Below are 19,741 nucleotides of genomic sequence, written 5' to 3' on the forward strand. Positions count from 1 at the left end.
AATGTTTTGTAGAATGCATCAGGAAAGTCATCTGGTCCTGGAGTTTTCTCTGTGGGAAGGCTTTAAACTATAAATTTAAGTGTCCTTAATAAAGTTATTCAGTTTATTTCTTCTTGAGTAAGCTTTATTAATTTGTGTCTTTTAATAAATTTGTCCATTTCATATAAGTTGTCAAATTTAACGGCACAAAGTTGTTTCTAAGAGTCTCTTACTCACTTTTTAATAGCCGTAGCACCTGTCATGATATCCCTTTCATTCCTGCTATTGATATTCTTTGCCTTCTCTTTTTCCTGATCAGTCTGGGTAGTAGTGGCTTATCAATCTTACTGATGTTCTCGAAGAAGCAGTTTTTAGTTTCATTGACTTTTTCTCTTGATTTTCTGTTTTCTATTTCATTGATTTCTACTCTTGTATTTTTTTCTTTCTTCTATATACTTTGGGTTTAATTTCCCTTTCCTTCTTCTAGTTTCTTTAGATGCTGCAGTCATTGATTTGAGGCCTTTCTTCTTTTCTAATATACGCATTTAATGCCATAAAGTTCCCTCTAACAGTGCTTTAGTAGTGTTGTAAAATTTTGATATGTTGTGTTTTTATTTTCATTCAGTTCAAAATATTTCCTAATTTCGCTTTTGATTTGTTCTTTGACTAGATGTGTTGTTTAGTGTTCCAAATACTGGGAGATTTTTTAGATATTTTTCTGTTATTGGTGTCTAATTCTGTTTTCTTCAGATTAACATACTTTGTATGATTTGAATCCTTTTATATCTCCTGAGGAGCCCTGGTAGGCACAGTGGTTAAGAGCTTGGCTGCTAAACAAAAGGTTGGCAGTTTGAATCCACCAGCTGCTCTTTGGAAATCCTATGGGGCATTTCTACTCTGTCCTACAGGGTCATTATGAGTCAGAATTGATGCAGCAGCAACAGGTTTGGTTTCTTTTGGTATATCTACTGAGACCTATTCTATGCCCCATAATATGATGGATTTGGCAAAATGTTTTGTGTGCACTTGAAAACAATGCACATTCTAATGCTGTTCGAAATGTTCTATAAATGTCAATAGGTCAAGTTAGTCAATAGTGTTGTTCAAGTCTTTATTATATCCTTACTGAATTTCCGTCCAATTGTTCTATCAATTACCTAACCATAATCGTGGATTTGCCTCTCTCTCCTTTTTAGTTCTATCAGTTTCTTCTTCATATATATATATATATATATATTTAATTTTTTAAATACTACATGTAGTTAGAAGCTTTGTTATCTGGCACATAAACATTTAGTACTGTTATTGCCTCTTGATGAATTGATCCTTGACTAACGTGAAATGTTGGAGCCCTGGTGCACAGTGGTTAAGCATTGGCTGCTAACCAAAAGGTCAGCAGTTTCAATTCACCAGCTGCTCCTTGGAAACCCTATGGGGCAGTTCTACCCTGCCCCATAGGGTCGCCATGAGTCAGAATTGACTTGATGGCAAATTTTTTTTTTTTTTAATGTGAAATGATCCTCCTTATGTCTAGCAACACTCTTTGCTCTGAAATCTAATTTGTCTTAATTAATATAGCCACTCTAGCTCTCTTTTGATTAATGTTAGCATGATATATTTTTTCATCCTTTTTCATCTATTTTTGTCTTTACATTTAAATATTTACTTACATTTTGTCTGTATGTTTCAGGTAGGCAGCATAAAGTTCTTTTTGCTTTCTTATCCAATCTGACATCTCTGGCTCAATCTTATAAAAACCTCTATATAACAGTGTTGCTAAAGGGCCTGCTTTTCTTAACTTACCATGGTAGTCCATAAAAGATGGACAGTAATAAAGCTTAGTATTTACTGATAGCCAAAAATTAATTTGCTGAAAAACTATTGTCCCAAGACAAAAGTAGGCTAATCTATTTTTGATGCTACATATAGATCAACTTTTCAATGAAGGGATTTTTAAATTTACAAGACAATGTTAACTAAATCTGATTAGATTCTGGCCAAGATTCTCAGGAAGAATCACTGGACAATGTCAGTGCTGGTTTCAGAAAAGAATTGTTTTCTGGTCATATCTATCCTGAAACCTTAGTCAAGACTCAAAGCAGGTGAACTCTACAAAATATTTTTGGCCGACAGAATATACTGGACTTTTAAGTCACATAGGAAAAGAAAATACACACACCCATCATATTTCTACATGGCTATTTTTTTTCTTTCATTATACCTATAAGAGTATGGGTGACACAAGTGGTTTACAATCAGCTGCTAACCTAAAGGTTGGCGGTTCAAACCCACCCAGTGGATTGGTGGAAGAAAGACCTGATGAACTGCTTCCATGAAGAGTACAGCCAAGAAAACCCTAAGAAGCAGTTCTACTCTGTTACACATGGGTTGTCATTAATTGGGGGTCGGGGAGGGTGAGACACGACTACAGCTAACAACAATAACATTTTACCTGTGGATTCTTTAATGAATGCATTTTTTATAACATACGCAACTGGGGCTGTTTGTGTTCCTGATTTAAATTAAATCGCACATAAAATGCTTTTAAAAACTTACTTGAAGCAGAAATTGCAGATAACAGTGCCAAGTATAAGTCCATCCTCTTTGGCTGAGTATTGTTCACTAGAGCCAGTTTATCATCAGCATGACAGGCTGCCATTAGCCCAGCCCAGACAGCAGGGTCACCTAACGACAGGAAATATAATTAATGGTTTGTTGTCAACATTTGGCTAAAAATTTATCAAAAATGACAGAGTTTATAAGTTAAATAAATAAATAAAATTAATTGTATTTCCAGAAATTTTGACCCAAAATGTCACTTTCTTAAAGAAAAACTAAATTACTACATTCATCCTTTAAGACTTGCCAATTTTTTCCGAACATATCAGTGAATGAAAAATATCATATCAAGCTCTTCTTTCATGGCTGGTTAGCTCAGCTGCCTAGAGTACCACGTTACTGTCGAAAGGTCAATTACATTCACTTTCAATGGACTCCAAGGAGGGGTCTCAAGCAGGCACTCATATTTATCACTCAGTTCCTGCTTTAAAGGCTTAATCACAAGATAACATGATTTTTTGGTTCTTAAAAAAAGCTTAAGCCAAAAGAAAGGAAAAATATTTCTTTTTTAATTCATGTAGCCAAACATGGAAGTCACTTTATCATTCCAAATGAAACAGTTATATGATTATATAGCTCTTCATTCATATGATCTGCCCTTCCTTCGTTCATGCCTTGACAGCAGCTTCAGGGAAATGGGGGAAGCCTGACAGTTGTGAGTTGAGGAGATAACAATAGGAAGAGATTATGAGTATAAAGATAATTGTGAAAAGGAGGAGCTGGAAGGAGATCTGAAACACAGGAAGTTTTTGTCTGGTCTTTCATTTTTATAAATCATATTTTGTAATTCACTCCAATGGTTAATATTTTAGCCTTGCTACCCTTAAAAAGAGGACTCCTGGTAGTACAGCGGTTAAAGCACTCAGCTGCCAACCAAGAAGAGGACCCCTGGTGGTACAGCGGTTAAAGCACTCAGCTGCCAACCAAGAGTTTAGAAGTTCAAACCCACCAGCTGCTCTGCAGGAGAAAGACATGGGAGTCTGCTTCTGTAAATATTTACAGCCTTGGAAACTCTATGGGGCAGCTCTACTCTGTCCTATAGGGTCCCTATGCATCAGAATTGACTTGATGGCAGTGGGGTTTTTTTTGGTTTACCCTTAAAAACACAAATGGATACAATTAAGATCCACAGAAACGGGTGATAGTTAACAATACAGTCATTTAAATATACTTTTAGCTTTTTTTTTTCTGTCTGCCCCATCTAATATATCTCTTATCAAGTGTCTGAAATATACAGTCATCCCTTGGTATCCACAAGGTTTTGGTTTCAGGACCCCCCTTGGATATTAAAATCCAAAGATGCTCAAGTCCCTTATATAAAATGACACGGTATTTTCATATAACCTATGCACATCCTCTCATATACTTTAAATCATCTCTAGATTACTTACAATACCTAATACAATGTAAATGCTTCCAAGGAATGGCTGGTGAATTCCAAATGCTACCCTTTCAATTAGCAGCTGAGCTCTTAACCACTGTACCACCAGGGACAAACCCAAATGTTTAAGGTCTCTTTTTGTTCTATTTCAAACATTAAAGAAAGAATAAACAACAGAATACTGGTCTGTTTACTTGTTTTATAAAATAATCCCTGAAATGTTAGATATTCTGTAGTTTACTTAGAATGTTCACAATTTATTATGAAAATAGCATTCAACCTGTTCTTTGTTATAATTTGTTTCCCAACAGTGCCTAGCCAAAGGCAGTAACATTCTGACCTAACAAATGGTTGATGTGCTCTGGGGGTATACATTGCTTAATACTGTATTTCATATTTAAAATAATAACAATATACCTCATAACCCTATAATGCTAGACATTCTAGTCTTCTAAATTACCCTCCCTGGAATACTAATGGAAGGATACTGGAAGTCATCCTCAACTCCTCTAGTACTCCTTATGACCTAGCTGATGAGTTAAGAAAAGCTACCTCAGGTGAGGCCACATAAGACATAGCTCCTCCCTTCAAGGAGCTAGCTACATGTAAAAATAACTAAATGTGTTTAGCAGCTGTATGTAAACCTCATTAAACGAGACTAATAAGAAAAAAATAAATAAAACTACTTAAAAATACGTAATTCATATTTTCAATAACTGATAATAGGGTATCTTTAAGCAGACATTCCTTTCAACCTGCTTCAATAATTGATTCTCTCAATTATTTTAGCATCCACAGGCAGATAATCAAATGATTGGCAAAATCATAAAACATTTTCTTAAAATTCCCTTTTGGTCTTATTTCATGGAAATAAACTTCACCCTTATAAGTCACAAATCCAAGATTAACAAAATCTGAATTAAAGAAAAGGATTAAACGATATTCACCTGGAGAAAGGAAAGCCGCCTTCTGAATGGTCTTTAGAGCAGTATTTTTTTCATCTTCAGCTGAACTGCTTCCCAAAGCCAACTGATTTACTGCAGTGTACAGCAATGCCTTCTACATAAGAGAAAAAGAACTGTGTTGACCAATTCTCTTTATAGCTCCCTCTCTTTCAAGGTGACCAAAGCAATACCATATTTGATGATATAATCCCTAAAGCCATGAAGAAACATCATTTTATTCTTTTATCAACATTATTTATAAGTTGACCATTCCCTTTGCACTGTGCAAACTAACCTTTCCATGATTTGAGTCCAGTATATGAGCCACATTTCCTGCTAGAGCACCTCCCTATAATAGAAAATACTGATATTTAGATAAATGAGAAAACTTCCATGAAAAAATAAAAATTAAGAGTGATAAAACCTTTCCATTACATCATTTAGAAGGTTAGGTTTTATCACATTTACAACTTTCAAACGCCTTAAGTATCAACTTGTTATTACTGTCTTAAAGGCCACTTTAATATTTTTGTGAAAGAAAACCTTTTCTCCTGTGATCATTTCGACTCCACTCTTTTATGACACTCATAAAAGGTATAAAAGTTACATGATTTTACACTGGTACCAAACAATTGTAGACATTTTCTAACAACATAAAAAATATTGCGGAAGGAAGGAGAGGAAAAGTGGAAGAGAGTGAACACAAGCTAAACCAGTATGCATTATGAAAATACACAGTACTTAAAAATTTTTGTAGCCCCTAATAAAACAAGTAACTACAGTTCAGAGCACCACAAAGCTCACCATTTCAATAATCACCTCAAGACTAAAAAATAAGAAAAATATACACAGCACTGCACAGTTTTCAGAAGGTCTATTTGAAATCTATAATTTCTAAAAATTTGATTATTATACATTTTACTTATAGAAGAAAATGAACTATAAGGATGACTTCATTTTATATAGGAAGTATACTGTATCCATATTATATCAAAAGTACTTCAGAAACACTTTCAAAACTGTATTTAATATATAAAGAATGCTAAAAACAGAAATAAGCTTTTAAAAATACATCAATATAAAACAAATAGAGTAACAGAAGAAAGGCAACACAGAAGAGCAAGAGGAGGATTCGGGAGTGAGACCTGACACTGAATCCTCTCATCACAATTCCTAGCTGTGACTGCACGAGTTACTTAACCTTTCTGTCTCAGTTTCCTCATCGAAAAATAAATGCACCTGCTTCTATAAAAATGCTTAGCACAGTAGCTAGAACTAAATAACGACTTCAACTGGTGTCTAATAATGACGGTCTTCTAGGTTATCTGAACCAACCCATTCACAGAAAATAACTAAATATGTGGGTAAAATCTGGCTTAAAGTATGGTCTGTGTACCAGCAGCATCGACATTCCCTGGAAGACTGTCAAAAATGTAGAATATCAGGCCCAACCCCACACCTACTGAATTAGAATCTGCATTTTAACAAGATTTCCAGGTGATTTCATTTGTATATTAAAGTTTGAGAAGTGCTGGGATAAAATTTTTTAAACATATTCTTAAAAGCACTGAACAACTGACAAGATCTTAAGGACTTACCAGGCCAAAACTGAAAGGGAAAAGTGGAATCAGAGAGGTAAACAAGCAGGGAAGCCACTTCTGCCATTTGCAGACCCTAACAAACGTGAATTTTCCTTTTAAAGGGCTCCTGGGCTAGTGGGATCGAAATTAAAGCCCAAGGTTCACAGAGGAAGGGAGTGTATAGGAAACTCACCTCACAGTGAGCTGAGCCCCCAAGAGGCTACTCCCTCAGATTTAATCTACACCCTTACGTTAAAAGTGACTCAGAAATAAACCATGTCTCAAATGCCCTTGCAACCCAAGCACACGGTAGCCTGGTTGATTAAGAAACCTCAGGCTCTAGACCTTGGTCCCAAACTAGTAGAGGTCTGAAGCACCTGGCAGAAGCAAGCACAAATCCTCTGTACGGAAAGTTTCCTTAATTTTAGACCTCAACTTATTCCTACAAATGAATTTTCTAGTGCACTCCACCAAGTACATAAGGAAACAAAGTAGAAATACTGAAATACTGAAAACCAGTAGAAATAATAGACACAGGCCCACTAGGACTTCAGATATCAGTCTCTGGGTGGTACAAACAGTTAAAACCATTTGGTGCTAACCAAAGCGTTGGCAGTTTGAGTTTGTCCAGAGGCGCCTTGTAAGCAAGGCCTGGTGATATGCTTCCGAAAAATCAGCACTGTAAATCCTACGAAGTACGGTTCTGTTCCGACAGACGTGGGGTTGCTATGAGTCAGTATCGATGGAAACAATGACACTGAAAACTTTAGATATTTTAATAACTGCTTAAAACATATTAGCTATTGCCATTGAACTGTGAAAGGATATATTAGCTATAGAAGTTAACAGAATACAGACTCCGGAAAATAGCTGGCTGTTACAAACTAAAACACAGTATATAATCTCTTATGTAGACCATCAATGGCTTCATGCTTATGTTTACATTTTTAGACATTAGTAGTGTTCTATTTCTTATTATCTTATAGTCAAGGAGCTTTTAAATAAAATTATATTTAGGGATTGAAAAACGTAATAGCTAATGCTTACTATATGGCAACATCACAGGCATTATCTTATCACACAGCTATCAGCATAATCTCTGTGTTCAAAAAGGTCCACCAGAACACTTAGAACAGTACAACAGTACACAAAGGAATCTCAGTGTACTACCTGTTGAGTGACAAACGGAAAACCTGGTTAAATAACAGGGCTCCCTCACTGTATTAGGTTCCAGGTGATAACTTAAAATTACATCATTTACCACACCAAAGCTATTTTACCTTTTTGCCAAAATTTACAACATTACTCACCTTTGCATTTCGCTGAGCATACTGAGCAACCACTCGGGACAGCAAAGACCAAAGGGCGGGGTCACCTGGGTTACTAAGGAGATATCGAAAGTAGCAGGCTTAGAGATGGTTGTCACTTTACCAGAAAAAGTAACCAACATTTTATTTAGCACCTAAGTTTAAGACCTTTCAGACATCTAAAACAAGTCCATATTCATTGCCCGTGTTTGGCTGAAAGTATCTGAATTTTTAGAAAGCAAACTTATGTCTACTTTATTCACCAACAGTCCTTATGAAAATAAGAAGGAAAAATCAGCAAAGTGATGATTATAAAGCCATGAAACAAGAAAGGTTAAGGAAATTTAATATGCTGTGTTCAAAGAAATAAAAAAAGATGAAAGATTGTAGGATAAATAATATTATATAGAGGGAAAATTACTTCTAAAAGAAATGATATCACAAGGAATAAATTTTATATTAAAAGAAACTGAATCTTTAAAAAATACAACTAGCCAGCAAAGACTGTCAATAAGGATGAACTAAGGAAAGAAAACAAACTACAGACAAAATGTCTTACTGCCAAAAATAAAGCAAATAATCAGTGTTGCTAGTGCTAACAGCTTTCTATTTTTCAAACTTTAAAGAGTTAATGAATGTTTAAGTGGCTAAAAAATTCCTAAAGCCATCAACCTGAACAGTATTGAATAACAAACTTGCAAATTTACAGACTCGAGAAATAGTAAGAGCTTTCATATTAGAACAAGGTTTGGGCCTTAACCTAAATAAAGGCCAAGTTTTTGTTCTCTCCTTATCAACTGAATTAAAAAAAAAAACTTCATAGATGAAATAATATGTATAGGCAGTGACGTGGTCCTATGTTCTATTTGGTTTCCAAATACATATACTTACCTTATTTTATATTCTTAATAAGGTCTAAATGTCAGACAACCACATAATAATGCATAACTAGGTAGCAAGTTCACAAGTACAGAATTTACCTGTGAACAGCTTTAGACGCTTGTCTCTGTACTGCCACACTGTGGCCTTGGAGTGAGTAAATAGCTGTAGTAAGAAGGCACCTCTGATAATCATTGTCTTTCTGTTTGATGTGTTTCAGTAATTCATTAAGCGCTGCTTTGGATAGTGTAACATCCTGCATTGCCAATCCTAGAGCGCACAGGGCTTGAAGGCTTTCTGCGGTTGGTTCCCTTAAGATAGAACTGTAAATATATTTTTTAATAGCCTATTAGCCGTAAGTACAGTCATTGTTACCTGTAACTATTAAAAAATGTTTAACATCAAGTACAAAAAAGCAATTCACTCAAAGATTTACAAACTAAGCCCAGCTTTAGAGAGTAACATAAAAGCAAATTTCCTAGCTTCCAGAGACAATTTCCCTGATGGCCTGAAGCAGTTACAAGTACCAATGGCCTTTCACAGAGCAACAACAGCCAAGTTTCTTTTCTGGCCGTGATATTTAACTGGGTTTCGGTTCTAGGTAAATAATTAGAATAAACTTGCTAAAATGTTTAGCTAGTTTCAATCAAACCCTAAAAGGTATAAATAATAAAGGAAAAAGAATCTTCTCAAAGTAAGATCTGATTTCTATCATCCTGAGAAAGCTTTGTCCTATTTGGTCGATGTTATTGAAACTAGAATTTCATAAGTACAAATTGTACCTACCTCTACCATACTCCAAAAGTGAGTATTTTTATAATTTAAGGAGAATTTGTATTTTGTATGTAAACACCTAGCATTCTTTTTTCTCTTTGAACTGTGCAATCAGATTTAGCCTTATGGATGGAAAAGCCGATGATGTTTAGAAATTCTTATTAATTTTTAAAAAGAAAACCATAGCTCTCTAAAAATGTGTTAATATAGCCAGTAATTATGGATCTTTTTAGCCATAATAAAACAAAGGAACTTTCAAAACCTTTTTTTAAAAAATTCATTTAAATTCAACAGAAATATTTCTTACATTAAAAAATATCATGTATCTACTATTTTTTGGAAGGGGAAACTGTTTTGCACTTAGCTTTTATAAACATTATTTATAATCATGAATTTTCACAGGCAGCTCTGGAGTAAACAGCTTACTTTGAAGTATACATAGTAATTTTCTTCACAATAAACAGAGTCCAAACATAAAAGGATGTTAATTAGCCACAGTCACTTCTATCAATACAAATAACTACATTGTAAGTTGGTACAAGAAAAAAAACAAAGAAGCAGATAGTATAATATCAATTCCAATATTGATTAAAAAGAAATTCCAATTTTTGCCTTGCCTCAAAAAGAAAAAACAAAAATCTAATATTAACATACAAAATCCTACTAGATAAGGTGATGAATTACTTTTAACCCACTGCCATCAAGTCAATTCCAACTCCTCACGACCATACAGGACAGAGTAGAACCACCCATAGAGTTTCCAAGACTGTACTCTTTACGGAAGCAGGCTGCCACATCTTTCTCCCATGGAGCAGCTGGTGGGGTAGAACTTTTCAGTTAGCAGCCAAGTGCTTGACCACCGCCACCTTCAGGGCTCCATAAAAAACACTACTCACAAAAGTACAGGAAAATGATGATTTTTAAGGATTGGATGGATCCAATTAAACAGGATCTCGAGCCCCAACTGTGACTATGAATTCAGAACCACGCGGGCACAATCCTTTTTCTCACCAAAAAGTTCCTAAAATATTAAGAACTTCGTTTACATTGCTTCAAATTTTAACCTAAATACTTTAAATATGTGGTCATGTTAAGTGTTAATGTCAACTATACATACCATTTAAAGAGCAATGTCTTGGCTGTGTCCATTTTTCCTTGTTTACACTCCATTATTGCCAGAGCTGTCAAGACATGTGCTTTGTCTTGCTCTGATTCAACAATAGACAAGGCTCTCTCATAGGCTGTTATATACAGTTGGAAAGAAAAACAAAACAATATAAAACCAATTCTGAATGACAAATGTTTGTGGGATTTTTCCTTTCCTACTCCTATTTTTCAAAAAGATCTAACTGAAATCATATTTTAATTGTTCCCTATTTATAAGGGGAAAGAATGTGGATTTGTAATAATCTAACTTAGTTTAGCTGTTCCAAGGTGATCCTGGGGATATCATTAGAATTATTACGCGACATTCCCCAACTTCTAACTTAAGAGTATGAGTCACCATCTTCAAGAGCCAGCTTAGGCCAGAAGTGGAACCCTGTAGCTATTGAGATACCATCAAAATTCCAGGTGGAGACCAGCAATTCCATCATGCAGTGTGGTTACTTACAATGAGCTAGACCCATATATGTAGACATGCACTCAGTTAGCATTTTTGTATAAACCAAAATCTACCACTACTGACAATAACTGAAGTCTTCATTTATCAGAAAGTTACATTTAAGCAGTGTGGGGCAGTGAAGAGCTGCTTTTAAATGGTAACTCAGGTATCTACTAAGTGATCTTGGGCTTTAGGTTCCTCATCTGTAAAATGTACGTAACACTTAGTTCATGACACTGCTATAAGGACCATCCGTCATAGTAACGTACTAAATAAGGTTAACAGGTAAAAAGGACCAAGTACTGTTCCTGACTCCTAATCATATTTAATACATAGCAACCACCATCCCTATCTCAATATTATATCTTTCTGCATGTAAGCTCATCATGAATAAGTTATACCCAGCTCTGGAATAGTAAGACATGCCCTTTAGCTTTAAGCAATATACTCACCTTTGCTGCTCTCTTTATATAGACCCTTCATAAATAAAGCTAATGCAAGACCTATGATGTCCTCCAACTCTTCAAGGCGTGTTGACTTAAAAACCTGGATTGCTTTCTCATATTCACCAATGGAACTAAGGAGCAAAATGCAACTTACTTTTAATATCAAAAATAATTCTGGCTTGCATCATTAAAATATACAGATATTATTACACAAAAGTTCTTTTAATAACTTCATCTACACTTTCTTTTTATGGTGGGAATTCAGTAAGCTATAATCTGTGTTGAAGCTGTAAAAAAGACTTAAAAATTAAAATAGAAAGCTTATCACTTATTTTAAATAGGATGTACTAGGGGGATTTAAATTCTAAGTTTGCCTTTTTTAAATTACATATGAAAATGACTAGTTCTGTTCAATTACAAAGTGTCTTTTAACAAATTTTAATTAAAATCCCAAGTTATAAAAATAATTTCAAGTTGGTATTTTACATATCACTCTAATGTTTTAAAGCTTAACACAGTAGTTAAATATTGTCTTATGAGTATGGTTCTAGCGTCTTTGATAAGCTTAACAAGACACAGGGTACCTGGTCAGAATAAACCTACCCCTGGGGAAACTGTTCACCTACACAGCCATTTTCTTTGGAGCCACCATCCATCCAAATGTTCAGATTTATGCTAAAGTTCCATAGACAAAACTACATAAACTTTTCTGTGTTTAATAGGAAGAAAAATATAAATTGTCATGTATGATACTGAAGTACAAGTTATTAATAACAGAAAAATAACCTGTTTTGTTTATTTAAAAATGAAGAGAAGTTTTCTAAGCTGCCATCACTTGGGACAGAAACACTGTATCTTTGTGATTCTTACTTCTGGTATCCATCACTATAACCCAAATCCGATTTCTATTTTTAATGTTCTATTGGAAATCTTTTCACAAAAGCTTTTTAATCTTGGGTTGTATGGGCGGGAACAAAAAATGCAGGCAAACTTGTTTCTAAAATTAGTTTTATGAAAGAGGATTTACAAAACCAATAAATTCTAATTTTGAGAAATATTTAAAAAAAAAGAAAGAGGGCTACCTTAGATTATTTATGGACACATACATATATATTAAAAGTATTTTTTACAAATGAACACCATCTTCAAAGATGTGATTACTTTTGGGAAGAGAAGAATGGGACAAGGGGGCTTCAATTTTACCTGTAACTTTTTCTTTGAAAAAGAAATCTGAAGCAAATTGACCAAATTTCAAGATCTGTTGCATCTGAATGGTATTTATTAAACTCTATACTACTTACTGCATGTTTGAAATATTCATAAAATAAAATGGACAAAGTGTTTTCAAAGAAAGAAGAATTTTCTTCTAAAATATTGTTTACATTAAATGAAACATCAACTAAGCAGAACAGACATTTTATATTCCATACGATTTCTTATAACATATCCATCCTCTGCCTCAAGAAATTCTTGGAACTGACAGAGCTCTAACAACTCCCAAATAGTTTAAAAGAACTGAAGTGGGAGGCAGTCAGAACAGTAAAGTTTTCCTGTCTATTGATGTGATTCAGTTACAGGATTACAACAGAAAAGAACTTGCTATCTCAGAACGCGACTACAGTCCCTCGGAATCCACGGGGGATTGGTTCCAGGACCAACATGGATAACAAAATCCAAGGATGCTCAAGTCCTTATATGAAATGGCATAGTATTTGCATATAGCCTATGTACATCCTTCTATATACTTTAAATCATCTCTAAGTTACTCATAATACCTGATACAATGTAAATGCTATGTAAATAGTTATATAGTACTGTATTGTTTAGGGAATAATGACAAGACAGCCGCCAGGCAAGCAATGCTCAAACAATGAGTGCAGGAAAGACACTGAGGATCTGTGCAATAACAGAAGGCTACAGCAGGGTATGCCGACACATCACTTCACTCACGTGGATTCAGTGTAGTGCTCAGTATGCGGCAAATTCAAGTATTGCGTTTTGGAACTTATTTTTTTTTACCTGAATATTTTCAGTCCATGGTTGCTTGAATCCACAGATGTGAAACCCGTGGATATGGAGAGCCGACTGTATATAGCTCCTTAAGAGATATAAGCACTAACCTCAAAACATCGAACCACAGTTCTAATAATGTTTTATACTGACCCAATCAACTTTGGGGCAGCTCTCAACTTTAGGAAATCTTCCTCCCATAATACTTCTAATTTTTGGTCCTGGTTCTACCCTCTAAAACAATTGGTTTTTATTATTTTCGGGGCGGGGGGGGAGATCAGATATCTTTGAGAATCTGAGGAGATTTATATGATTCCCTCTCTACCCCCAAAATACACACACACACAATTTTATACATAAAATTTCAAAGGGGTTCCTGGACCCCTAAAATCCATCCCCAGTTTAAGGATATACAGCAAAACAGAATAAATTCAATTTCTCTTCCAATTAACAAGGCTTCTACTATTAAGTGCAGTTACTGCCTCTCTTTTAAATGATCTCTTATTCAGTCTACAAATATCAGTTCTAAACTTGACTAAACTATCAGTTCCTTATATTGGGGTTAGGTATTGTGAGAGGTATAGCCTGGTACTGTGGGGATTACATATCCTGGGGAATGTCATCCTCCTCCTCATGTACACGTGTCCCACTACTCTACAAACTGTTCACCACCTCACCAGTCCCATAGCTTTCACTAGAAAAGCCCAATAGATTTACGAAATTAATGGGAAAAAAATATGCTTACCATAACAATCTGCCATAGTTTCTTACTGTAACATTATAAGTATCTTGGTCTTCCGTAGTCTGTAACAACAAAATTGCCCTTTAAAAAAGGACAAGGTATTTTAAATTATCTATGTGCAATAATATTCTTTTACCTTCCCCTTCAGCTGACTCTACAGATTTTTTTCATTTAATTCTATTCATTTTTAATGCTACTTATAACTATTAAGTTGGTACCAGCAGCACTTAAATATATTTAGATTTTAGATTATCACAAAAATAACAGAAAGTCAAATAATTTATTGTATTTGAGTTCTAAATACTCCAAAAATTTTAATATAAATATGGGAAACTTTTGGGTCACTAAGTTTTGATATATTTGAGGTATATGGAAAACACTCTTAAAAAAATATTTATATATTAATAGTTTGAGCCACAAAATTGAATGCTTTTATATGTCCTTGACTCTTAAATACAAAAAAAAAAAAAAAAAAATTATAAGTTCAGAGAAGTGAAAGAGCAACTAGGAGTTCCTGGAGGCTTAGAATAAACACACACGAACTTGGATATTTCCTTCCCGTGCTGTTCCCTTTGGGCAAGCAGAAAAATATCTTGACAACTAGAAGAAGCAGAATATTTAGTAAAATCTTTGTCTCTCTCTTTTTTTTTTTCTGTTTAAAAGGATTGTTGTTAGGTGCCCTCAAGTCGATTTCAACTCACAGCGACCCTGACACAGTAGAGCTGCCCCACAGGATTTTCTAGGCTATAATCTTTGCAGGAACAGATCACTGTTCTTTCTGCCAATGGAGCCACTGGGTGGGTTTGAAACACCAACCTTTTGGTGAGCAGCCAAGCACTTAATCATTGAGAAATATACAAGGAAGGCTTTTTATTCCCCTCACGTTAAAATGAGAAACAAAAATTTGCTAACAAGCCTAAAAAGACAGCATTATAGAGATTAAAGACCATATCCTTTATGGCTAGATTATAGCTAATTTGTGGCTTCAAGCCTCATACTTGTTTAAGGAAGGAAAACAACAGTGGTGATCAGTCAAGAAAGAGTGGTGCATATTCAAGTGCCTGTAGAGTTGCCATTTTAAGCCAAAGGTTATAATATGTATAACAAAGTGGCAAGCACCTTTAAGATGTTCAGTTTTCTGTTTAAAAGCTGTTCAGCCTGCTCACTCTTGTATTCCAGCACATTCATACAGTTTACTGGTATGTTTATTGATGCTCAAAGAAATAAAACTGTGGTTTCTTATAAACCACTCTCCACATAAAACGAAAAAAAAAAAAACCCAAACCCGTTGCCGTGGAGTCGATTCGACTCATAGCAACCCTATAGGACAGAGCAGAGCTGCTCCATAGGATTTCCAAGCAGTAGCTGGTGTATTTGAACTGCTGGACTTCTGGTTAGCAGCCGAATGCTTAACCACTGTGGAAAAAAATAACTTCTTGATTATACAGACTTCAGTACCATCTAGTGATTACACCTCTGAACTGCAGATAGGTCCTTAAAGGGACATGACAAAGCATTTGGGATACCTCACTTATTTATCTGACAAAGATTCTTTTAAACATCTATTTACTTCAATTTGGGGCAATGTGTGTCTCAGAGCTTAAGCAATCAGGTCTTTTAACTTTTCATCTAGTAGTTACTCCTGAGATCAATAGTTATTTTCTTATTCACCAATTAATTTGCATGGAATAAAACCAAAGTTAATTTCATTTCTTACCACTCTCCCCACAAATCTTTCATTCTAGCACACTGACTTTCTTGTTTTTCAAAAATGCCAAGTCCACTCCTGTTTCAGAGTACCTGCTCTTGCTGTTCCTTCTACCTAGAATGCTCTTCCCCTTTTAACCAAATGGTTTGTTTCCTCACCTCATCCAGATCAAGGTTCAACTGCCATGTTAGCATATCTACGCCTCTTAAACTTATCTAAAATGTCACTTCCTGATCCTGCACTCTCTGTCCCTTTACCCTACTTTGATTTTCTTTCTTAGCATTATCACCATTGCAGATGATTATTAGCTTTCTATGTGTTTCCCTCTACCAGAATGTGAGTTTCGTGAAAATAGGATCTGTGTCTGTTTTAATTCACTATTAATTATCAGTGCCAAGGACACTGCAGCTCAACAAAATATTTGTTGAATGAATAAACATGTAGTAGATATTAAAATGATAAAATGAATACATCATAAAGTTCTCATTTCTCCTCTGATTAAACACATGTATTTAATAAGCCAAGAAAGTACTAAGGGGACAGATTTTTCTGGAACACGAAATCCAGGGTTTTTTTTTGTTTTGTTTTTTCCTTCCTTCCTTCTAGGTTAGGCAACAGAAACCAAAATGTAGCTGAAAACTTGGTACTCCACCTTTTCCTCATTCACGACATAATGATATGTAATGAAAGATCAAGAAAGGAGTCAGAACATTTAGTCTCAAATAACTAGACTAACTAAAACATGCCAACTGATAAATAAAGGCAGAGTATTTAAGTTAAATGTATAGTTTACCTTTGGTATGCATCTGCTGCTTCCTTTTTCAGTAGTAGATGTTCATTTAAGTAACCCAACATTGTGAAAGCTGGAGCATAATCCTGAATTCTTTCTGGAAATCCAGAAATACCTTTACTTTACATGTACACATTGGATATAATCATAAAACATTAGTTTTATTTTCAATTTTTTTCGACATCTTAAACACCAGACTGCCCCCTGAAGTCACCGGCACTGTTAAGAGCAGTGGTCTGATTTTATCTTGAATATAAAATGCCATTTTATAACTTTTAAATTATTGAATAGTATTTAATAGTTATGTTTTAAAGTTTAAACATTTTTTATTCCCAGTGATACAATAATCTGAACTTCTATCTCATGTTAAAACCAGTCATAAGATTTATAAGGAAATTCAGTTCTTTGGCACACGCCTTCCTGTAATTAAATTCAGCAACAATTTCTCTTGGTTGTTCTGTTCCAAATTCTACATGTTTTTTTAAAAAAAAATAACTCAGAAGATGACTTGGGCATTTTCAATGTAATAATTTTAACATCAAAAGACATCATGTCTCTCCCTAAGGAACAACAGAGAAAGAGAACACATCTCATCTAGTTAAAAGCAGTATTGAGAAGTATGCCTTCAAATGCCTTGAATTAACAAAGTACTGTGTAAACACATCTTAGGTGATGATGAGGCTCTAACATCAAATTGTAAGATAAAAATTATACAAAGTTATTCTTCAAAAATTCCTAAAATCACCACATAACAAGAGGGACACAGAAACTGAGTCCATCCCACCTTCACCCTGAGACAAAAACCGTCGGAAGAATAGAGGAAGGAATCATCCATGTTCTCTCGCTCATCCCACTCCCTCTCTTCTTCTTCTAATTTTGTTGTTGTTCAAGCACATACAGTTGAATTTATGTTCCAATATAAATTGGCTCCACTAGAGAATTAAAGCCTAGCTATCAAAACTTTTAGGGCATGATTTGTTATTTTAGGCATCTGAACTTTGCAAAAAGCTGAAGATTTACTTCTTTATGTAAATCCATCACAAATATTATCTACCCTACTAAGAAACCTATCAATAAAATTTCTGACTGGCTCTAGGTATTCAAACTAGGGTCATTCATTTTGCCATATTGCCTAAAAACAATGCCCTGAAGTCCTGACATTTGTAAGCCCATTTCTGTCTGCTCAAGTGCCCCAGCCTAACTGCACAAAGGGTATTTTAATCCCTCAACACCTAAGATGAGGCATTTTTCTTTCACGTTTTATCTGATTCTTTATACTACTTGACTGACAATATTTACTGCCATCAGTATTCCTGCTTATACTCTTTGCTTCTAATCTGATACTTGGCCAGGCGAAGCTTTTTAGAATTTTGTCAAGGAACAAATAAAATGTTAATGAAACTAATATTTCTTGAGCATTTAGGACATGCCAAACACTGTGCATGGCATTTTTGCATAAATCTGTTAAGTTCTAAGCAATATATATTTTAACTCGTCAATTATAAATGGGAAAACTAAAATTCAATTTGGTAACATGCCCAAAGTTTCATCATGGCTACCAAGTGTGGAAAAAAAACAGGGATTAAAATCCAATGGCAGCATTAAGGAAGGAAGGAAGCTATTACAGTAGATGGTTAATAAACTTTCACCATACTGTCATTTTCCTAAGCCTAAACAGGTTTTTCCGATATCTTGAAGAAAAATCAGGTGTTAACAGGGGAGATTAATGGTTTGGCACTTCATTTAATTCTCACAACTCTACAGTCTAGGTATTATCTCTACTTTCCAAGGAGTACACAGAAGTTAAGGGGGGTAAAATAAATGGTCCAAGACAGCAGAGAAAGGAATCTGCAGAGCAAGAGCAGCAGCAATTCAGTCCTGTTAGGCCCCAAAACATTTTCCACCACAAGGAGTCTCCTAGATCATTTTTGTCTTAGACCATTAGAAAACATGCAATTTTCATCATTCTTCAAAAGCCCTTACTAAAGTTCAAAAAGTAGGTTGCTTGGCTATTTAAAAAAAGCAAATTCATTTCTTGAATAATACTAATATTTAATTTTGAGTTAATTAATTAAATGTAAAAAGCAATTCCCGAAGACAACACACAATACAGGAGAGGTCAGCACAACTGGACTAAACCAAAAGCAAAGAAGTTTCCTGAATAAACCGAATGCTTCAAAGGCCAGACTAGCAGGAGCGGGGGTCTGGGGACCATGGTTTCAGGGGACATCTAGGTCAACTGGCATAGTAAAATCTATTAAGAAAACATTCTGCATCCCACTTTGGTGAGTGGCATCTGGGGTCTTAAACACTAGCAAGCGGCCATCTCAGCCCACCTCCAGGAGAATGAAGAACACCAAAGATACAAGGTAATTATGAGCCCAAGAGACCGAAAGGGCCACATAAACCAGAGACTTACATCAGCCTGAGACCAAAAGAACTAGATGGTGCCAGGCTACAGCCAATGACTGCCCTGACAGGGAACACAACAGAGAATCCCTGAGGGAGCAGGAGAGCAGTGGGATGCAAATCTCAAATTCTCGTATAAAGACCAGACTCAGTGGTCTGAGACTAGAAGGACCCCAGAGGTCATGGTCCCCAGACCTCCTATTAGCCCAAGACTGGAGCCATTCTCAAAGCCAATTCTGTAGACAGGGATTGGACTGGACTATAAGACAGAAAATGATACTGGTGAGGAGTGAGCTTCTTGGCTCAAACAGACACATGAGACTATGTGGGTGGCTCCTATCTGGAGGGGAGATGAAAAGGCAGAGGGGGCAGAAGCTGGCTGAATGGACACAAGGAATACAGAGTAGAGAGAAGGAGTGTGCTGTCTCATTAGAGGGGGAGCAACTAGGAGTACACAGCAAGATGTATATAAATTTTTGTATGAGAGACTGACTTGATTTGTAAACTTTCACTTAAAGCAATAAAAATTGTTTCACTTAAAACAGTAAAAATTTAAAAATAAATAAATAA

General features: G+C 35.2%; 1 protein-coding gene across 3 annotated transcripts in view; it reads right to left on the reverse strand.

The window, feature by feature from the left end:
• SKIC3 (SKI3 subunit of superkiller complex) overlaps positions 1-19,741 on the reverse strand; it is a 92,187-nt gene that overhangs the window by 26,672 nt on the left and 45,774 nt on the right. For all 3 annotated transcript variants that reach the window (XM_049868298.1, XM_049868294.1, XM_049868290.1), the window contains 9 exons: positions 16,766-16,859; positions 14,268-14,345; positions 11,519-11,643; positions 10,581-10,704; positions 8,791-9,012; positions 7,814-7,886; positions 5,219-5,272; positions 4,927-5,038; positions 2,536-2,664 (listed from right to left, as the gene is read on the reverse strand). In XM_049868298.1, coding sequence (XP_049724255.1) covers positions 2,536-2,664; positions 4,927-5,038; positions 5,219-5,272; positions 7,814-7,886; positions 8,791-9,012; positions 10,581-10,704; positions 11,519-11,643; positions 14,268-14,345; positions 16,766-16,859 — 1,011 coding nt within the window. The remainder of the gene's footprint in view (positions 1-2,535; positions 2,665-4,926; positions 5,039-5,218; positions 5,273-7,813; positions 7,887-8,790; positions 9,013-10,580; positions 10,705-11,518; positions 11,644-14,267; positions 14,346-16,765; positions 16,860-19,741) is intronic.

Source organism: Elephas maximus, chromosome 2 (assembly GCF_024166365.1).
Source record: "Elephas maximus indicus isolate mEleMax1 chromosome 2, mEleMax1 primary haplotype, whole genome shotgun sequence".
In the NCBI taxonomy this organism is placed as follows: domain Eukaryota; kingdom Metazoa; phylum Chordata; class Mammalia; order Proboscidea; family Elephantidae; genus Elephas; species Elephas maximus.